The sequence below is a fragment of the Ptychodera flava genome, chromosome 22 (genome assembly GCF_041260155.1).
Source record: "Ptychodera flava strain L36383 chromosome 22, AS_Pfla_20210202, whole genome shotgun sequence".
NCBI lineage: Eukaryota > Metazoa > Hemichordata > Enteropneusta > Ptychoderidae > Ptychodera > Ptychodera flava.
Window position 1 is genome coordinate 30,606,482 of NC_091949.1, and position 15,488 is coordinate 30,621,969.

At 35.4% G+C, this 15,488-nt stretch overlaps 1 protein-coding gene across 18 annotated transcripts in view; it reads left to right on the plus strand.

The window, feature by feature from the left end:
* Positions 1–15,488, plus strand: part of LOC139123175 (PDZ and LIM domain protein 7-like) — a 71,009-nt gene that overhangs the window by 16,970 nt on the left and 38,551 nt on the right. For all 18 annotated transcript variants that reach the window (XM_070689260.1, XM_070689263.1, XM_070689267.1 and 15 more), the window contains exons 3-5: positions 11,954–12,059; positions 12,716–12,888; positions 13,664–13,875. In XM_070689260.1, the coding sequence (XP_070545361.1) occupies positions 11,954–12,059; positions 12,716–12,888; positions 13,664–13,875 (491 nt within the window). The remainder of the gene's footprint in view (positions 1–11,953; positions 12,060–12,715; positions 12,889–13,663; positions 13,876–15,488) is intronic.

Here is a 15,488-nt window from a genome sequence, read left to right on the forward strand (position 1 = left end):
TGTATGCACAGCTTAGGCCGAAAAAAATAGATTAATTTTGTTTCTTGTCAGGGCATGCATCATTTTAGGAGCTGCAGATCATGTGTTTTTCCACGTTTAAAGTCTGGGTGAATCAGAATTTTGTGTGATGGCCGACTTCAGTTCAAAGTTGTTATGATGAATGTCCAAAAAAGCTAAAAGAGACCGGAAGTATTTTGCAGCCAGTGATAAAAGACAATATAGCTGTTGCATCAATAGTGCCAAACCAGCATTGTTAGAAATAAAAAAGAAAAGAAAATTACTTCGCATCACTTCTGCTGAATGTCAAGGACCAGAAACAAATCTTTTTTTTTGGCATTATATGCTCATACATGTAACATAGAGGAAGTTTGTTTTACTTCCATATATGGAACCTCAGTGTTTTAGCTTACCAATACTTATGATTGATGAAGTTTGGTCAAGTTTAACTAATAATTGCCTGCAAGAAATAAGTTTTAATACTGCCATTATGCAGGTCCATTTCAGTCAGTCAACTCTATGTGACCTACCTAGAGGGGACGTGTAGTGCTATTTTTAATACAGATTGGTTTACAGTATGCTAGAACACTATGAGATCTGCCAATGGTTTGAAACTTTTATGCAAGCTCTTAGTAAATGCCATTACCAAATTGCTGTATACATCATCAAAATACCATGGTAACCACCCCATGATATGTCCCATTTTGATGATGGTGATATCATCACCGTGACAACCATGTAACCTGTAGTTACTGCAGCTGTCAAGCAGCTGAACAGCAAGACTGTCTGAATCTTTTACTGTTACATCACTTTAAATTCATGCCCATCTCTTGAGAATTTCACCTCGATATCAACATGTGTCACACATCATTAGTCAACGGCTGTACATTTTCCAGGGTTCACAGATTTGCAATTTACCACTGCCAGGCAGGTTTTTGAAATGGATGTGGAGAGAATGAAATGACACAATTGAACAAAATTTAATTGCTGTTTTCCTGTCAGGTTTGGAAACAAACAGTTGACCTTTGGTACTTTGCTCTACTTTTGTAAGTTAAATGGTGTTTAGAACCATAGAGTACTTGATCAAAAGTTACATGCAAAGAGTCCAGTCACTAACAAAGGTAAACATAGAGTACTTGATCAAAAGTTATGCAAAGAGTCCAGTCACCTACAAAAGCAAGATTTCCCCAGAGTTACTTCTTCTTTATGTCAATTGATCAAAGTAGAAATTTCTCCAAGTGCTTCATAGCATTGCTTACAAGTCTTTATGAGGCACTTTTTGCCTGAAACATACTGGTATACCAGTTCTAGAGATTCAGAATATGTGTTTTTTCAAGTGTTATACCATTCATTCTGTACGGAGAGACTTTGGCTGAAATTTCATGGGTTAAATCATACACTGTGCTATGTAAGGTCACTCTTAATTTCTCAAGTTTGCTCTTGTGCATGTACTTTCTTCCCATAAACTAAATTTTGATATTAGAAATATTCCTAATTGTAGTGATACCTTTTATGTGTTGAATAAAGCAAAATCACTGCCTCCAACAGGAGTTTGGCTCGCTTTTTAGCTGCAAAGGATTTCAAGAATAATGTGCTTCTGTTAGCTTTCAAAATATAATAGGCAGATGCTTTCTTGACCAGGGTAGGGTCAGTCAATCATTGCTGACTGTTTTGTCATGGGAGATCCATATGAAACTGTCTGTTGTTTTCATTGCAACAACTCTCAGTGAAAGCGATATTCAATTCTTTGCATGGTCAGCAAAATTATATCCAACATTCTACTTGAAGACACAAAGTATAATTTGCAAATATTTATAAAGTGCACCCCAGTCTGCTAAAGCAGTTTTCAAGATGCCAAAGATTTAAAGCATAATGGCATATGGCCCAGGTATTAGGCTAGGCTCTGACCTGCCTTGTATGGTTGCTTATTTACTTTGTCAGATATAGCAGTGTCAAAGGTCATGACCTCATGTAACCCTTTTCTTTTTAAAGTTGCATTGGTAAGGGCTTCTATTTTTGAACTGTTATACTTGACAGTGAGAATTTCATCACACCCAAGTCACTAAATTAGCTCTTAAGTAGATCAACAGACAAAGTTAAAGACATTTGAAACCGTGATATCACATTTTAGTCCTACCATTAGCAATGACACATATAGTTCCACCAGATTGTGAAAATACAATCAATACAAGTGGACATTCGCAGAAGAATTTGTTGCTATGATGTCATGTGACAGACTGGTCCAATAGCTGGTGTCATGCCAGCATGATATGAACTGAAATAAAAACAACTGTCACAAACAATTATGTTTGTGCTTTACTTGATTAAAAAGTTTGAGGCGTAGGTTTGACTTTTCACTGAAGTGTTTATGTCTAATCACACCCTGACAAATAGTTTGCCCCCATTTATTGTAACTTAATCCCCAGCAGCTAAACAAAGTAGTTCTCAGTTTGGATTTATATGCAAAAAAACATACAATGACAACTAAGTATTGTTTAACAATTCTCAAATGTTTGGATTTTGCTGTGTAAAATTAAAATTGTAATAAATTGCAAAGTGTAGCTGAAATAATCAAAGTATCAGTACTACAGTACTAGGCATTACCTCAAACTTTACACTGAGTGGTAGCAATTGAAGGGTATTCTGTAGATAATTACTGTAATTGCTGCGGCAAACTACATTTATCTGAATGAATTATCAGAAACACGTTCAATAATACGTCTAAAATAGTAGATATCAAATTTCTCTCTCTTATCTCTTCCAATAATCATAGGATTAACTGACAAATGCAATTACTAGACATGTCATGATGTCCTCCATGGAAGACATTATTGATTAACAAAGTGATCTTCAAGCAATTTCAATCTGTGACAGAATTTAATGTTCAAAATTCAATAACATTTAAGTTGTCCAAATCATGAATTGAATAGACAATAACCTGTGACATTAGAAACACCCTGGCCTTGATGTGGCCTTGGTGTTAATGAGACCAATACAGATAAAGACCAGAGGAATTCCACGTCACAAAGTGATCTGTGCCTAGGCGTATGAGTTCAGTCCATTGCCCAAATAAGGAAACAAGAAAAAAAGGACTGTGTTGAGCCATGGCTATACACTGTATAATGTAAAGGTAACACATGAAAATTACAAAAGTAACATGTATACTCACTTATTGTTTGTAGAATAAACCTTGATATTACAACTTTCTTGATTAGGCCAAAAAAAAAATTTTGCTGTTTCGATAACATGGTTTTCAAAAATTGGGTTGTTAGGTTGGCAGGGATTTTTTTTTTGCAAAATATTTTTATTTTTAAATATCAGCTTTTCAAGGGTTCAGGGCAATCAAACACTGGCCACAACATTTCTAGAAAAATATATCGTACATATAAAAGGAATGAAAACATTAAAGACATCTTCATTCCAGCAAAAATCAAACCCCAGGTAACGATCACATGATTTTGTAGGTTTTTTCTTTTTTTTCTACTTCCCTGTTTATGTAGCTTTAAAAAGTTTGGGGTCGGCAGGCAAAAAATAGGGTAGGTCAGGTTATTGGAATAGCACAATTTTTTTTCTTTGGCCTTAACTAAATGTTATGTCATAAGTTCCTAGAGAACTGTCAAATAATGTTACATTTTCCAAATTTTTATAAACAAAAATATTTTGAAAAAATAGATTAACATTGGAATTTTTTAAAACAAAGCTAGAAATTGGGTGACTCTGACTAAACATAGAAAATGTTCAGCTTTTGCACTGCTGTAATAAATCTGTTATTCATACCATGTGTACATGTTTAGGTCAAACACTTCTAACAGAATAAATGTGTATTGTTTACAAATGAACCATGAGTAAATGCAGGTACCCATGATCCACAATTGTTGTACTCAGAATTCTTAACATGGATGAGGTCATTTATTATTGTGTGTGTCCTTTCTCTGAATTTCACACCAGATACTGCTGTATACACTTGTCAGACAAGACAGTGTCTGTCATATATAATTTATAAAGTTAAGGACAGCTATTTCTATTATCTTGTAATTTTTTTGGAAATGTAAATAGCAGCCCTTTGACAAGAATTGATGTGAATGTTTTATAGCCATGAATATTTATCCATTACTGGTAACGGACAGTGGATGTATTACATGGTTGCTGTCTACTACAGAAAGGTGGTTCTAGTTTCTGTTGAAGTGCTGTATTTCACAAAGTGATGTTTGTTCCGCTGCACACACCTTTCAACTGATTAAATAACTTACATGTTTACATGAGTGTAGGGACAGTGTAGCGTCTGTTGTATTTTGTGAATGTGAATGGACTTAAAATAGACAATCCACAATTTGGGCCAACAACATTTGCAAAAATAGACAATTATTTGATCTTTGATGAACTCTTTCGTTTACGTTGTTCATCAAATACACTAATAAAATTCAGTAAGTCTTCAACCTGCTGTGGTTGTCTATCAACTTTTTATTACAGCACACCTTGACTGAGTAGATAACTTGAAAAAGCCAACGAAATCATGCAAGTTGTTCTCCTACAGTGGATTTCAATTTGGTATTATAACTCTGTATGTGAGACAGTTTTAGCTTCAGCAAACATCCTCTAACTTTCAGCTGTATTAAAGTTTAATTGTTAAAAACAGCTACACTGAAGGTCAAATGCAATCAACTGTTCAGCTATCGGTCCAGACAGAGTTACTCAATGCTGGTTTACTGTAACTAATCAATGAGTTGTTGACTTTGAAATGTGTGGTGATACCAACACTTATTCATTTACAATTGTACCATACAATGTGTCATTCTTACATACAGAGTTGTGGCACTGAATTTAAATACACTGTAGCATTGACAGGGACACCAATGTTTATGACAGAGTGAAGCAACTTCTTGTTTTTATTCACTCCTTTTTTGAAAGATTCAATGCACAGTGAGTTTCCAGTGCTATAATTAAGGAATTCAAACGTCTATAAGCACTGTAAAGAAATTGTTTGAAAAAACAACATTTGACCTGAAGTTTCAAGTTAATTTACGAGTCATTATCGTTATACTTGAAACCTGGAAATTTGGATAATTAATTTTTGTCTGCAGAGCTACTATAACAGTGACTGCGTGCAGAACTGTTGATAATATGCTGAATAAAAACATAAAGGTATTAATTTTTACAGGGATTTCACTATTTTGATGTTTTTAGGTATTTTCACTGGCATTAAAATTCAGTAACTTCCTTGTTTGTTTAGAATCTGTTTCCACAAAGCATTTTTCACCGGGGGTGTTTAATTTTAAGGATTTTTCTATCAGGGAAAATAGTGAAATTATTAAACATCATTGAATAGTCAATACCTAATACAGTGTCAGTCATTATCAGAAGCAGTGTGATACACAAATTAATTACAGATGATAAATAAAATGACTTTTTTAATTTAACAATTGTGCAAATGAGAGTAGCAACACTAATTGACACTTGTTACCATGGAAACAACCTCTCTGTGGCAAGAGACTGATTTTAGTGTTGCCATGAGCAACTTTCCCCCCCATCGTAATGTCTGCAATGTCCATAGTAACAACGGAAAGCGCTTGGGTTAGTTTTCTCACAGATATTTTGCACCATGGAGAAAGTGCATGGTAGTTTTGTAGAGTTTCTCTAAAGACTTGATTAGAGGAAATTGCATAATATTTGCTCTGTCTGGTGGGAAATGCCACCCTGTTTAAAGTTGGAAACCAAACTCAGTCTTGGTTGTGATCAGATAGTTACCCAGCCAGAACTAATTCCTCATGAGAACTATTTACCCAAGAGGTCAAAGGTTATATTTGTCCTGATCAGAGAATTACCAGGCTTGACACCGGAAATAGATTCAGATTGAGAGACATTTAATTGCGAATAATACCCCCACCTCAGTACACTTGAAATGCCATGGGGATTATCGTTCATTTCACAACTGTTTGCCCAGACTATTAAATATGCATGTGGTTTAATAACACCACTGGTTTCTTGTTCAGTTCAAGCCTTATATTGAGAGTTTTGGCGTGACCTTTTTAGAAATAAACCAAGCTATCAGGGTTTTCAGATACTGGGTAGATAGAATATCGCACAGCATTCCAAGTGTTAGCAATGGTTGTATGGATGCAAAGCTTTTGACTACAATTCAGGATGATTCATGTGAGATAATGGCGACATTGTGGTATTTTACCCTGTCAACACCTGACTGTGATAAAGTCCAATTGTATTCAATAGGGTCGATACATCTATGTATAAGGAAATAGGGTGCAAAGGTTATATCAGTGAATTTCTTTGGCAAAGTAACCAAAGAGATATTTTTCAAAGGAATATGTCGTATTTGCAGTATGCTTGATCACACAACAACATTTCTCAAATTCTATTCTTCAGTCTCTTAGGTAATTAATTCTGTACCCCATATTTCCAGACAGATCCTGGCCGGTATAATTTCTCGCAAGAGCAACTTTTCATACATAAAAATTCCTCTCACTGTGAGGTTACTTGGGCAAGATCTTTCCGTATACATCAGAGATTAATTTGCAGTTGTCAAATGACAGGTATATTAATGTACTGCACATAATTCTCTTTAAATAGGACTCAGAAATTCCATACAAAACCTCAAATTGTAGTTCTTCTTTTACTAAGTATAGGAACATCAGTTTTAAAAGTCCCACTTCCACAAAACTTGTACAGTGAAACCTGCATGTATGTTACCAGGTGAAAAATTTGGCCTGTTTCCCAACACAATCCAATACAATATTTACTTCACTGGGTGTGATTTTTGATCAGTACAAAAACACACAGGTACAGAGATAATCCTGAATCTTACAAAAATACAAGGTATGATGGAAAGCACGGTCCCTCCACAAAACGGTCAAGAAACGCCACCAGTTTCTTTTGTTATAATATAGTCCGGGTGGGAGGGACCGTGTGGAAAGGTATGGCATGAGTGTTTATGCATGTGACTCACTTTGATCTGAAATAGTTGACAGACTGAAATAGAGAAGTGAGAATGGTTTATCGACGATGATGGCTCCGCCAATCACTATAAAGGGCCAGTGGCTGTGATATTTGATGATTATTTTCAGGATGTTTGTCTGTTTATGTCAACTACTGGTACAGTTTCTAAATCGTTCTGCTCTTCAAAGCATCTTTAGATACAAACTGTGCAGCTTGTCAGCTTGCATTGTTATTATTGAAAAGAGAATTCTGGTCTGGACCAAAATTCAAATGTAATGTGCATTTTGGGTTTGATTGAGGAATCAATCTCCCGATTGATGAAAACATATCATTTTATAATTATAATATTATGTTATTTATCATTGAACACATGACCTATTACCTATTGAACACATGATCTAACCCATTTTCTAAATCAGTGATGTTGCTTGCAAAAGCTTGTAAATTTATCTTAAACATATCCACAGTCTGTGGATAGAGGGACTGTGACATATCCTATTACATAGTGCATCACAAATTTAGAGATATAATGTCAATTGCCATCCATCATTATATTTTCACACTCAATGATTACCCTATCTGTCATTGTTATGGCCTGAAATAACTTGAATTATAAGGACCATGTCAGTTCCTCCACTAGGGAGGAATTGCTAAATGCAGATACATGCATAGTGTCTGCAATGAAGAGAGAAGTTGTACTCATCATAGGATTGGCAATAAATTTGGCAAAAAAACATAAAATGTGGGAAATGGGTCTATATATGAAAATGTGCCAATTTAAATGTATCAATGCTTGCTACAATAAGCAAGTTTTCCCTACTTTAAAAGAAAAGATATTTGTGAATATCATCATCTTAAATAATCCATACTAATATGTTTTGATAACAACTGTATCTACTTGCTTTTTTGTCAATACTGCATATCAAAAACAAAATATATACAAAATTGTACAAATGACCCTGTCACTCCTTTCTTGTGTAAAGTGGTACGATCATACCATTCAAAATACCAGGATTTTACTAAATGTTGAGAATGATTAGGTATACTATTTGTAAGAGCATGAAGATGGATCCCTGGGCCCCAACACAAGTCTCTGTCGTGGCAGTGTGGATAATTTTTTTTCATAGATGACAGAAAAAGCTGTCATAGGTGGTAACTTGAGTTAGATTTAGGAAATTTAAAACACTTATCATGATTTTATTATAATCTTCAAAGCTGTCAAGGGTTAGCAAACAAATTCTTACAACTGTGCTGTTTGACAGAACAAGAAAAATTACAGATGCTGATGTATACATCTGTGACTTGATGTCAGTATGGAGGCATTATTCAATGGTGCTGTCGTCATTTTATGATTTATTAGGCATGATACATCATATACCAACACTCTTCTCAATTCCTGCCAAAATAATCTCAAAGGAAAGAATAGCTTAATTGTCCTCCAAACAAACAAACAAAAGTCATATGAAGGGAATATAAATTGCTTCAAAAATTAGCTTTAATAGTTTGATCAAACTTTCCTCAAACTTTCAAACATACTCTTACCAGATCAAGAATAATATTCAGGATTCAGTGAACTGAGCAAATTTTGGCACTAGTGAAACAAATTCCGTAATGTTTACTGATTTCTGAAATTCAAAATGGCCGCCATCTCTGGGTTACCAAAAAATTAGACACTTGATTTTCACATAACTATGGTGAAAACTTAACTCACTTCAGGAGTTTCAGAATGAGCCCCTGCACAAGCAGTACACAAATTTGTGAAAATCTGACAGCTTAAATATCTGTCCCGAGGCGCATTCTACCTTAACCCCCAAAAATTAAAGAACTTTTTCCACTTTTGCCAGATTGATTGGAGGTTTCCCATGCATGAGCGATGGAGAAATGCAAAATCTGCAAATAGAGAGAGGTTTAGTTTTGTACCTGACCTGTGAAGTAACTGCAGAGGGACAGCCTGTATCTGCATCTGTACTCATCAGAGATTTTAGGGACTTTTGCTTATGAAGTAAAGAAGAGATTAGCGGTAATTGTATCAGTGGATAAATCAGATCTTGGGAATTAAACCTGCTTGATTCAGTTGTTGGAGGGAAGCCACCTACATGTACTAGTATGAGAGAGGAACTCAACTTTATACTGGCAGAAACAGGATGTAGTGTTGCTGAGCTTGTCCAGAAAGTGGTTCAAGGGCATAAGCCGGGGGGCATAAGAAGGAGCATTTGATGATTTAATGTGGAGCCGAGTGGAAGATTGGAACATTGCCAGTACTGACTGTAAACATTCGGTGATATATTGGAAAATGAGTAATTTACATCTTGAGACTAAGATTTACAGAGGAAGATTGTGATGTCATTATTGGCTTTAGCACGATGTCAAGATATTATAGATGTTATCTCAGAGAACCCAGACGAACTCTGAACCAGTTCCATGGTTCATAAAATCCAAGAGATTTCCACAATATTTTGATTAGCCGTTCCGTCTGCATGCTTTGAAGGAAAACACTTGAAGTCAAAATTCCTACCATCCAAGTTGAAATGGATCACTCCACATTAAAATCAAGATAGTACTTGCATTCATCACAAAGAGATGATGAAATTTGAAGGAAGACGCTTGTGTCCCTAATTGGCTATACAAAGTTGTCTTTAACCCTTTGAATGCTGTAAATTTTCCCACCAAAATTATTGTGTAAAATTTTACCAATTTATGAAAGTTGTAATTTTTTTGACAATTTTATTACAAATGGATATTACTTTTCATTGGCTACAGTTTTTGATCAAAATTTTGGAAACAATCCGAAAACAATTGTCTGGGTTACATTTTATAGAGGTGGCAAAAATTGACTATGGCACTCAAAGGGTTAAATACCACTGATGTTTTAGCGATTGGTTTCCACTTAAGGTTGAACGATGCATTGTTCATAGAGTTCTCAGGCCAATTTTTGTCTCACTAATTTATATGCCACTATCAAAATATCACTGTATGCAGAAGTGTTCTAGGCAATTGATAAAATAAAAAAATTTTGTTCAGATATCATTGTTTTTTGAAAAGTCTCCTATCAGAAATAAATCATGAAAAATAATACAACTCATGAATCAAATAATACATTACAACAAGTCATAACTTGTGTGCACGATTATAATAAGAAAATGTTTGTTTAAAAAAAGTAAGTTGTGAGAATGGTTTTATATTGTACAGAAAACAGCAAATTCTACCAACAGCTCAAGTACACGTATGGTATAGGTTAAAATTTGCAATAGATACACAGTTTAATAACTTGTGCCGGTGTATTGGTATGGTGAATATGGAAGTGACAGAGTTCAGCTTCAGGCTAAGACATTCCTGAAGGGCTGTGGCATGTCTGATACAGTTGTAAACTGTAATTAAAGCATCTTTAGATACTGCTAGTGTTACTTTGCTTTCATCTAAATCCCTTCTCTGAACCTCTCGTCTAATCTTTCATGTTTCTCTGACCTCAGAGGTCACACTGGAAGTTTCATACCGTCAGATATCTCTCCGTATCAGTCCTCTACTTGAAAAATTAACCGCAGATTGATGGGAAGATGTGAGATCTGAACTTCCTGCCTGGAGGGTGATTCAACATTTCAAAACTTTTACCCTGGATAACTGTGACATAATTTTTGGATGTCCTGAGGAAGTGTGCAATGCAATTCCTCCCTGGAATAGTTGTCTTCAATAGAGGCTATCTGATATTTCACTATGCATGGGGGATTTATATAATGTTCCTACAGCCTGGTTCAAATAAAATAGCCTGGAGTGTAACAAACACGTGCATAGACAGCTCACTTGAAAATTTTTGACCACATGCACAGCATTCAGATGATCCATGAGAAACAAAAAATTGCAATGAAAGTTTGCTATTTATGTTTGTGCGTACTTTTGCCGTGAAATCAGTCACACACGTAGATCTCTGCTGTGGTCTTCAACAAATTACACAAACTTTACCCTCTGTGACGAGAAACTGACTGCGTCACAACTCTGCCTAGTCATAAAACTTGATTTACATTCAGTTATGATATCAAATCATCTTAACTACAGTCCTGTGATTCATAAAGTTGTTCATTGACTGTACAATCCTGGCCACAAAATACTCAATAATTTTTCTTTTGAACCTCATTTATAATATTTACAAGTATTTTATTCAAACATGTGTTAGGACAGAAGTATTTTTATCATTGAAACTCTAGCCAGTAGAGGCAAAGTACAGATTAATTTATATATTGAAGAGTAAAATTTTTGTCCAGAGGGGCTATGGATAATTAAAACACATTCATGACAAATGAAACTGATTACATTTTAGAAGGGTATGAGTTTTAACTGTATTGTAACTAGCATGTACAACTTAAAGAAACAATTATGACGTGGAAACCATGAACTGCAGGTATTTGAGTGATACTCAATCACCATTCAGATTTTATTTTCAAACATTTGTAGTTCAAGAAAACAACGCATTTCAGTAATTTATCCTATGTAAGGGAAAAGATAGAATTTTCAATTTTTAGAGGAATAAGATAGTGAGGACTGAGTTTATGCCTCAGGCATCACAACAAGTCAATTAACACAGATCTATTGTGAAAATTTGGGTGTCTGAATATCAGTCTCCAAAACACATTCAAGCTTAAAATTCCTGTGGAATAATGTCAGTTTGATACTTAATAAAAACTTACTGCAAAAGTCTGAATGCAAATCTCGGCCCGTGTTTTTCTAAGACATGTCAAGACTCCATTTTCAAACATTTCTTCACCAACTGTGTTGCAGATATTTGAAATTCCCTGAATGACTACATTGTAACATCTCTCCCAGTCTACAACTTTCAGCAGTGCCTGGACAAGTTCTGCACAAACCAACCACTGTAATATGACTTTAAAGAAGATCATCAATCAGATGTAGAGAATCAGCTGGGATCTTGACATGCAGCCATAAAATTGTCTGCACCAAGATTTGAAACTCTACTTCAGTTGTCATACTTAACTTTTTTCATCTTTGTAAATTTCAGAGGAGAGGGTAAGATCTGGAAACCCAAAGTGACACCACTGAGTGCTGCTGAAGCCGGTCACCATAACACACCTCCTTATAAAGTGTCATTGAAGGCTGACCAACAGGTAAATGGTGACCTTTGACATGCTGATTTTCAGTCATGTGAATTCTTATTGGTTGGTGCAACACTAACTAAAAGATCATGATCCAATCAGAATTCCTGATATGTAATGCCTTGTTTCATTTACATCCTAATATCATATGAAACAAAGTAATTGTACCAAAAGGGCAGACAACCTTGCCAAGGGGCCTCTTCAAATTCTGACCACATTTTGCAGTATATCATTGCGTCTGTATGCATTAAATTTTCACCATCAATATCATCTGTTAAAGGATTGAGACGTGGAGATTTAACATGCAGTGTTATTTGGCTGTTTTGCTGTCATTCTTTAAACCCTTTCACCACCATGGTTTGTCCCAAATCCATTGTTTTCTATGGTAAAGTTGGACCTGTATACAGGGAACTGGGGGTGAAAGGGTTAAACCCTTTAATCAATGTTATTGATTATATTGCTAATAATGAAATAAAAATGTAAAGTGAACACTGCAGATTTTCAATTCAAATTTCCAGCTTTATTGTACCTAGTACCTTAGGTCTACCATATTTTTTATTACTCTGAATATTGCATTGTCCTGTAGGCTTTAGAACATTTTTGTGTGCATTCTTTGTTTTTCAAAGTCTTCAGAATTATTGACTTTGCTGTGTTTTGTCTGTATTCAGGAAGACTATGACAGTATTGGCAGTTCCCATAACGTAACAGCCAAGCCTTTCCCTGGTACAGCTAAGGTTGTACATCTGCAGTACAACTCACCAGTAGGAATTTACTCTGCACAGAATATTGCTGAAACTTTCAAAGGACAAACTGAAGGCCTGATTACTGGAGTAGTTGGCGGGTAAGGGTAGAGAGATGAATTTCACATTTCATCCTTGGAAATCTAAGTTGCCAAGTCCAAGTTTAGTATCAGTTCCATACACAGCTTGCCCATCTCCATCTGCAGTTACATATATGTTCTTGGATGGAGTTGAACCAAATATTTATTTCAGAAGGGTAAAGTCATTTAGTGTTTGTACTGGATGTCACTAACACAGTGTAACATGGATGAAATGTTTGAAAAACTTTGCAGTCAAAGACCGGATGAACAGTAAAGTTCCAGTAATTTTCTTTTTCCAAGTATTTTCAGTATTAGGTTCATACCTTGGGTCATTTATAATTTCTTGATCAACGCCATAAAGAAATTTCAAACACTGGGTATTGGCTTGTGAACAGCCTCAAGATATGTAATCAGCTTTATTATTGGCAGTATATCCAGACATAAAATACTGAAAAAAACATTGTCGAAAGATGTCACAGTCACTGTCCTTCCATTATTGTCTTTAGAAATGGTAATACCAGTCCTTCAGTGTGTTTCAAGTTTTAACCCAGACATTGCTGTTGTTTTAGCAAACCATATTGTTTTCCACAAAGTGAGCAGACCCAAGTATTTGACAATAGGGGTGATAGACATCCCGTCATCAATAACAATGGCGGTAAATGTGTCTGAATTACCCATAGTGAAAAGTAAAGGAACACAGGGTTACGAATGGTAACACATTACTTGTCAAATTTTTGTAGCATTGTCTGTTTCCATGATCTTTACAATTTCCACTGTTTCGATTGGTTACCGACAGAGAGGAACCAGCTCCAATTGACACAGGTACTGGGTCATACCAAGCAGTCCATGGGGGTGCACCAGCCCGCGATTACCAAGGTTACCATAACCCAGGCAGCCAATCAAGATCTTTCAAAATGGTACAGGACATGGCAGACCAAGATCCTGGCTCTTATCCAGGTGGTGGTGGTGGAGGCAGCCCGGCTTATGGTGGTGGCGCTCCTAGAACAGGTATGTGTCCATTATCTAGTAAATATTACATTAGATGGCTTTTTCTACATGCTTTAGTAAATATTAAATTTGATAACTATGTCCACATCCTTTAATAGTCAATGGTTTGTGCGATAAAGTGTGTAAGTTAATGATGCAAAAGTGCCAGATTTGGATTCATAGCAATGTGTTGGAGGCACTGACTGACAGCCTTGCTCAGAAGGTAGGACAATAGTGTTGTCGAGATGTATTTTCCTGTGATGGAAACAGAAAGGGCAGCAGTTACACTCAAGAAAAGTAATGTATTATGAAGCACAGTGCAATGGATTTGAAGTGTGTAAAGATGTACATACATCAAATACCATGTTTTACCTGGAGGTAAAATTGTATATAAACTTAAATCCTGTGTATGCACAACAACTTGTATGCACTTTGAAGAACCGTGTATTTATGGTTTTCTTGCAACAAATGTGCTCATTTCACGTCTCATGGAATATTAATATTGGTTTACATGTTCCATGATTTGTAAAATGGGACAAGAAGTTCTGCAGTGTATAGCTTGGAATTAGAATCTACTTGCAAAAACTGATCTGCTATACATATCAGTATCTGCAATGCAGGTATTTACCTCTTGTTGTTGATGCTATGGTCGAGTATTAACAATTTCCAACACTGTGACATTATGAGCATTTGTCTCGTCGTTAATGGAATTCAAAGAACTCTCAGATTTTGTAAATTTTAAGACCAAACAGGACAAGACCAAAATTTCCATAGTGTCATTGTATCATTACAAACATGATCTGGGTATTTTGTCAAATCTGTCCCTGAGATCTTAAACTATAATGAGCATGTCATGGAAAGCAATGTCTTTTAATCAGAAGTTTTGCTAACTTTGCATGAGCTCTTACCTCTCAGGTGTAATGTATGCAAATGTATGCAAATGTATGCAAATTCAGCAGTATCCCCTTCCTTGTTCTATTTCTTACATTCCTTTACTCTCACTCTAGAATCTAAGCTGATAAGTTACCAGAGTGTCTTTGTGATTTTGTTTGTTCCTTTGTCCGTTTTAAGTCAACTTACAGTTCTCTGATAAAATTTGCCCAGCAACCTTAACTTTTCAGATCTTAAAGATAATTTTTGTAACTAAAACTTTAGTGTAAAATCAGTAACAGTTACTGAAAGCAGTTAAAATCTTCCATTGTCAATCTCTCCGGTTTTCCATTCATTTTGCTAACTACTAGTTTTCTCTCAAATGTCATTATGATGACAGCACAGTTTGTTGTTATAAGAGTTAGCACATCTTGGAGACTTGTTTATCAGTTTTAGAGCTAATAACTAAAAAACAGCTCCTCCTGATATTGATATTTTCTTGTTGGAAAACATCAAAAGACAATATGAATTAACATGGAAATATGGTTATGAGAGGTAAACAATATGTTTTAGATATCAATACCCAGATGAAACAGAGAATATATGCACATCAAGGATGAATTAGATGAAATGATGGACTCTGGGATTCAATAATAGGATGTTTTTATTAGAAAATATGGAATTTCTCTGGAGATTTCCTAAACTGTGATGAAATATACAGAAGTAAAATTGTTTTAAATGTGTATATGTGTTATGCATGCATG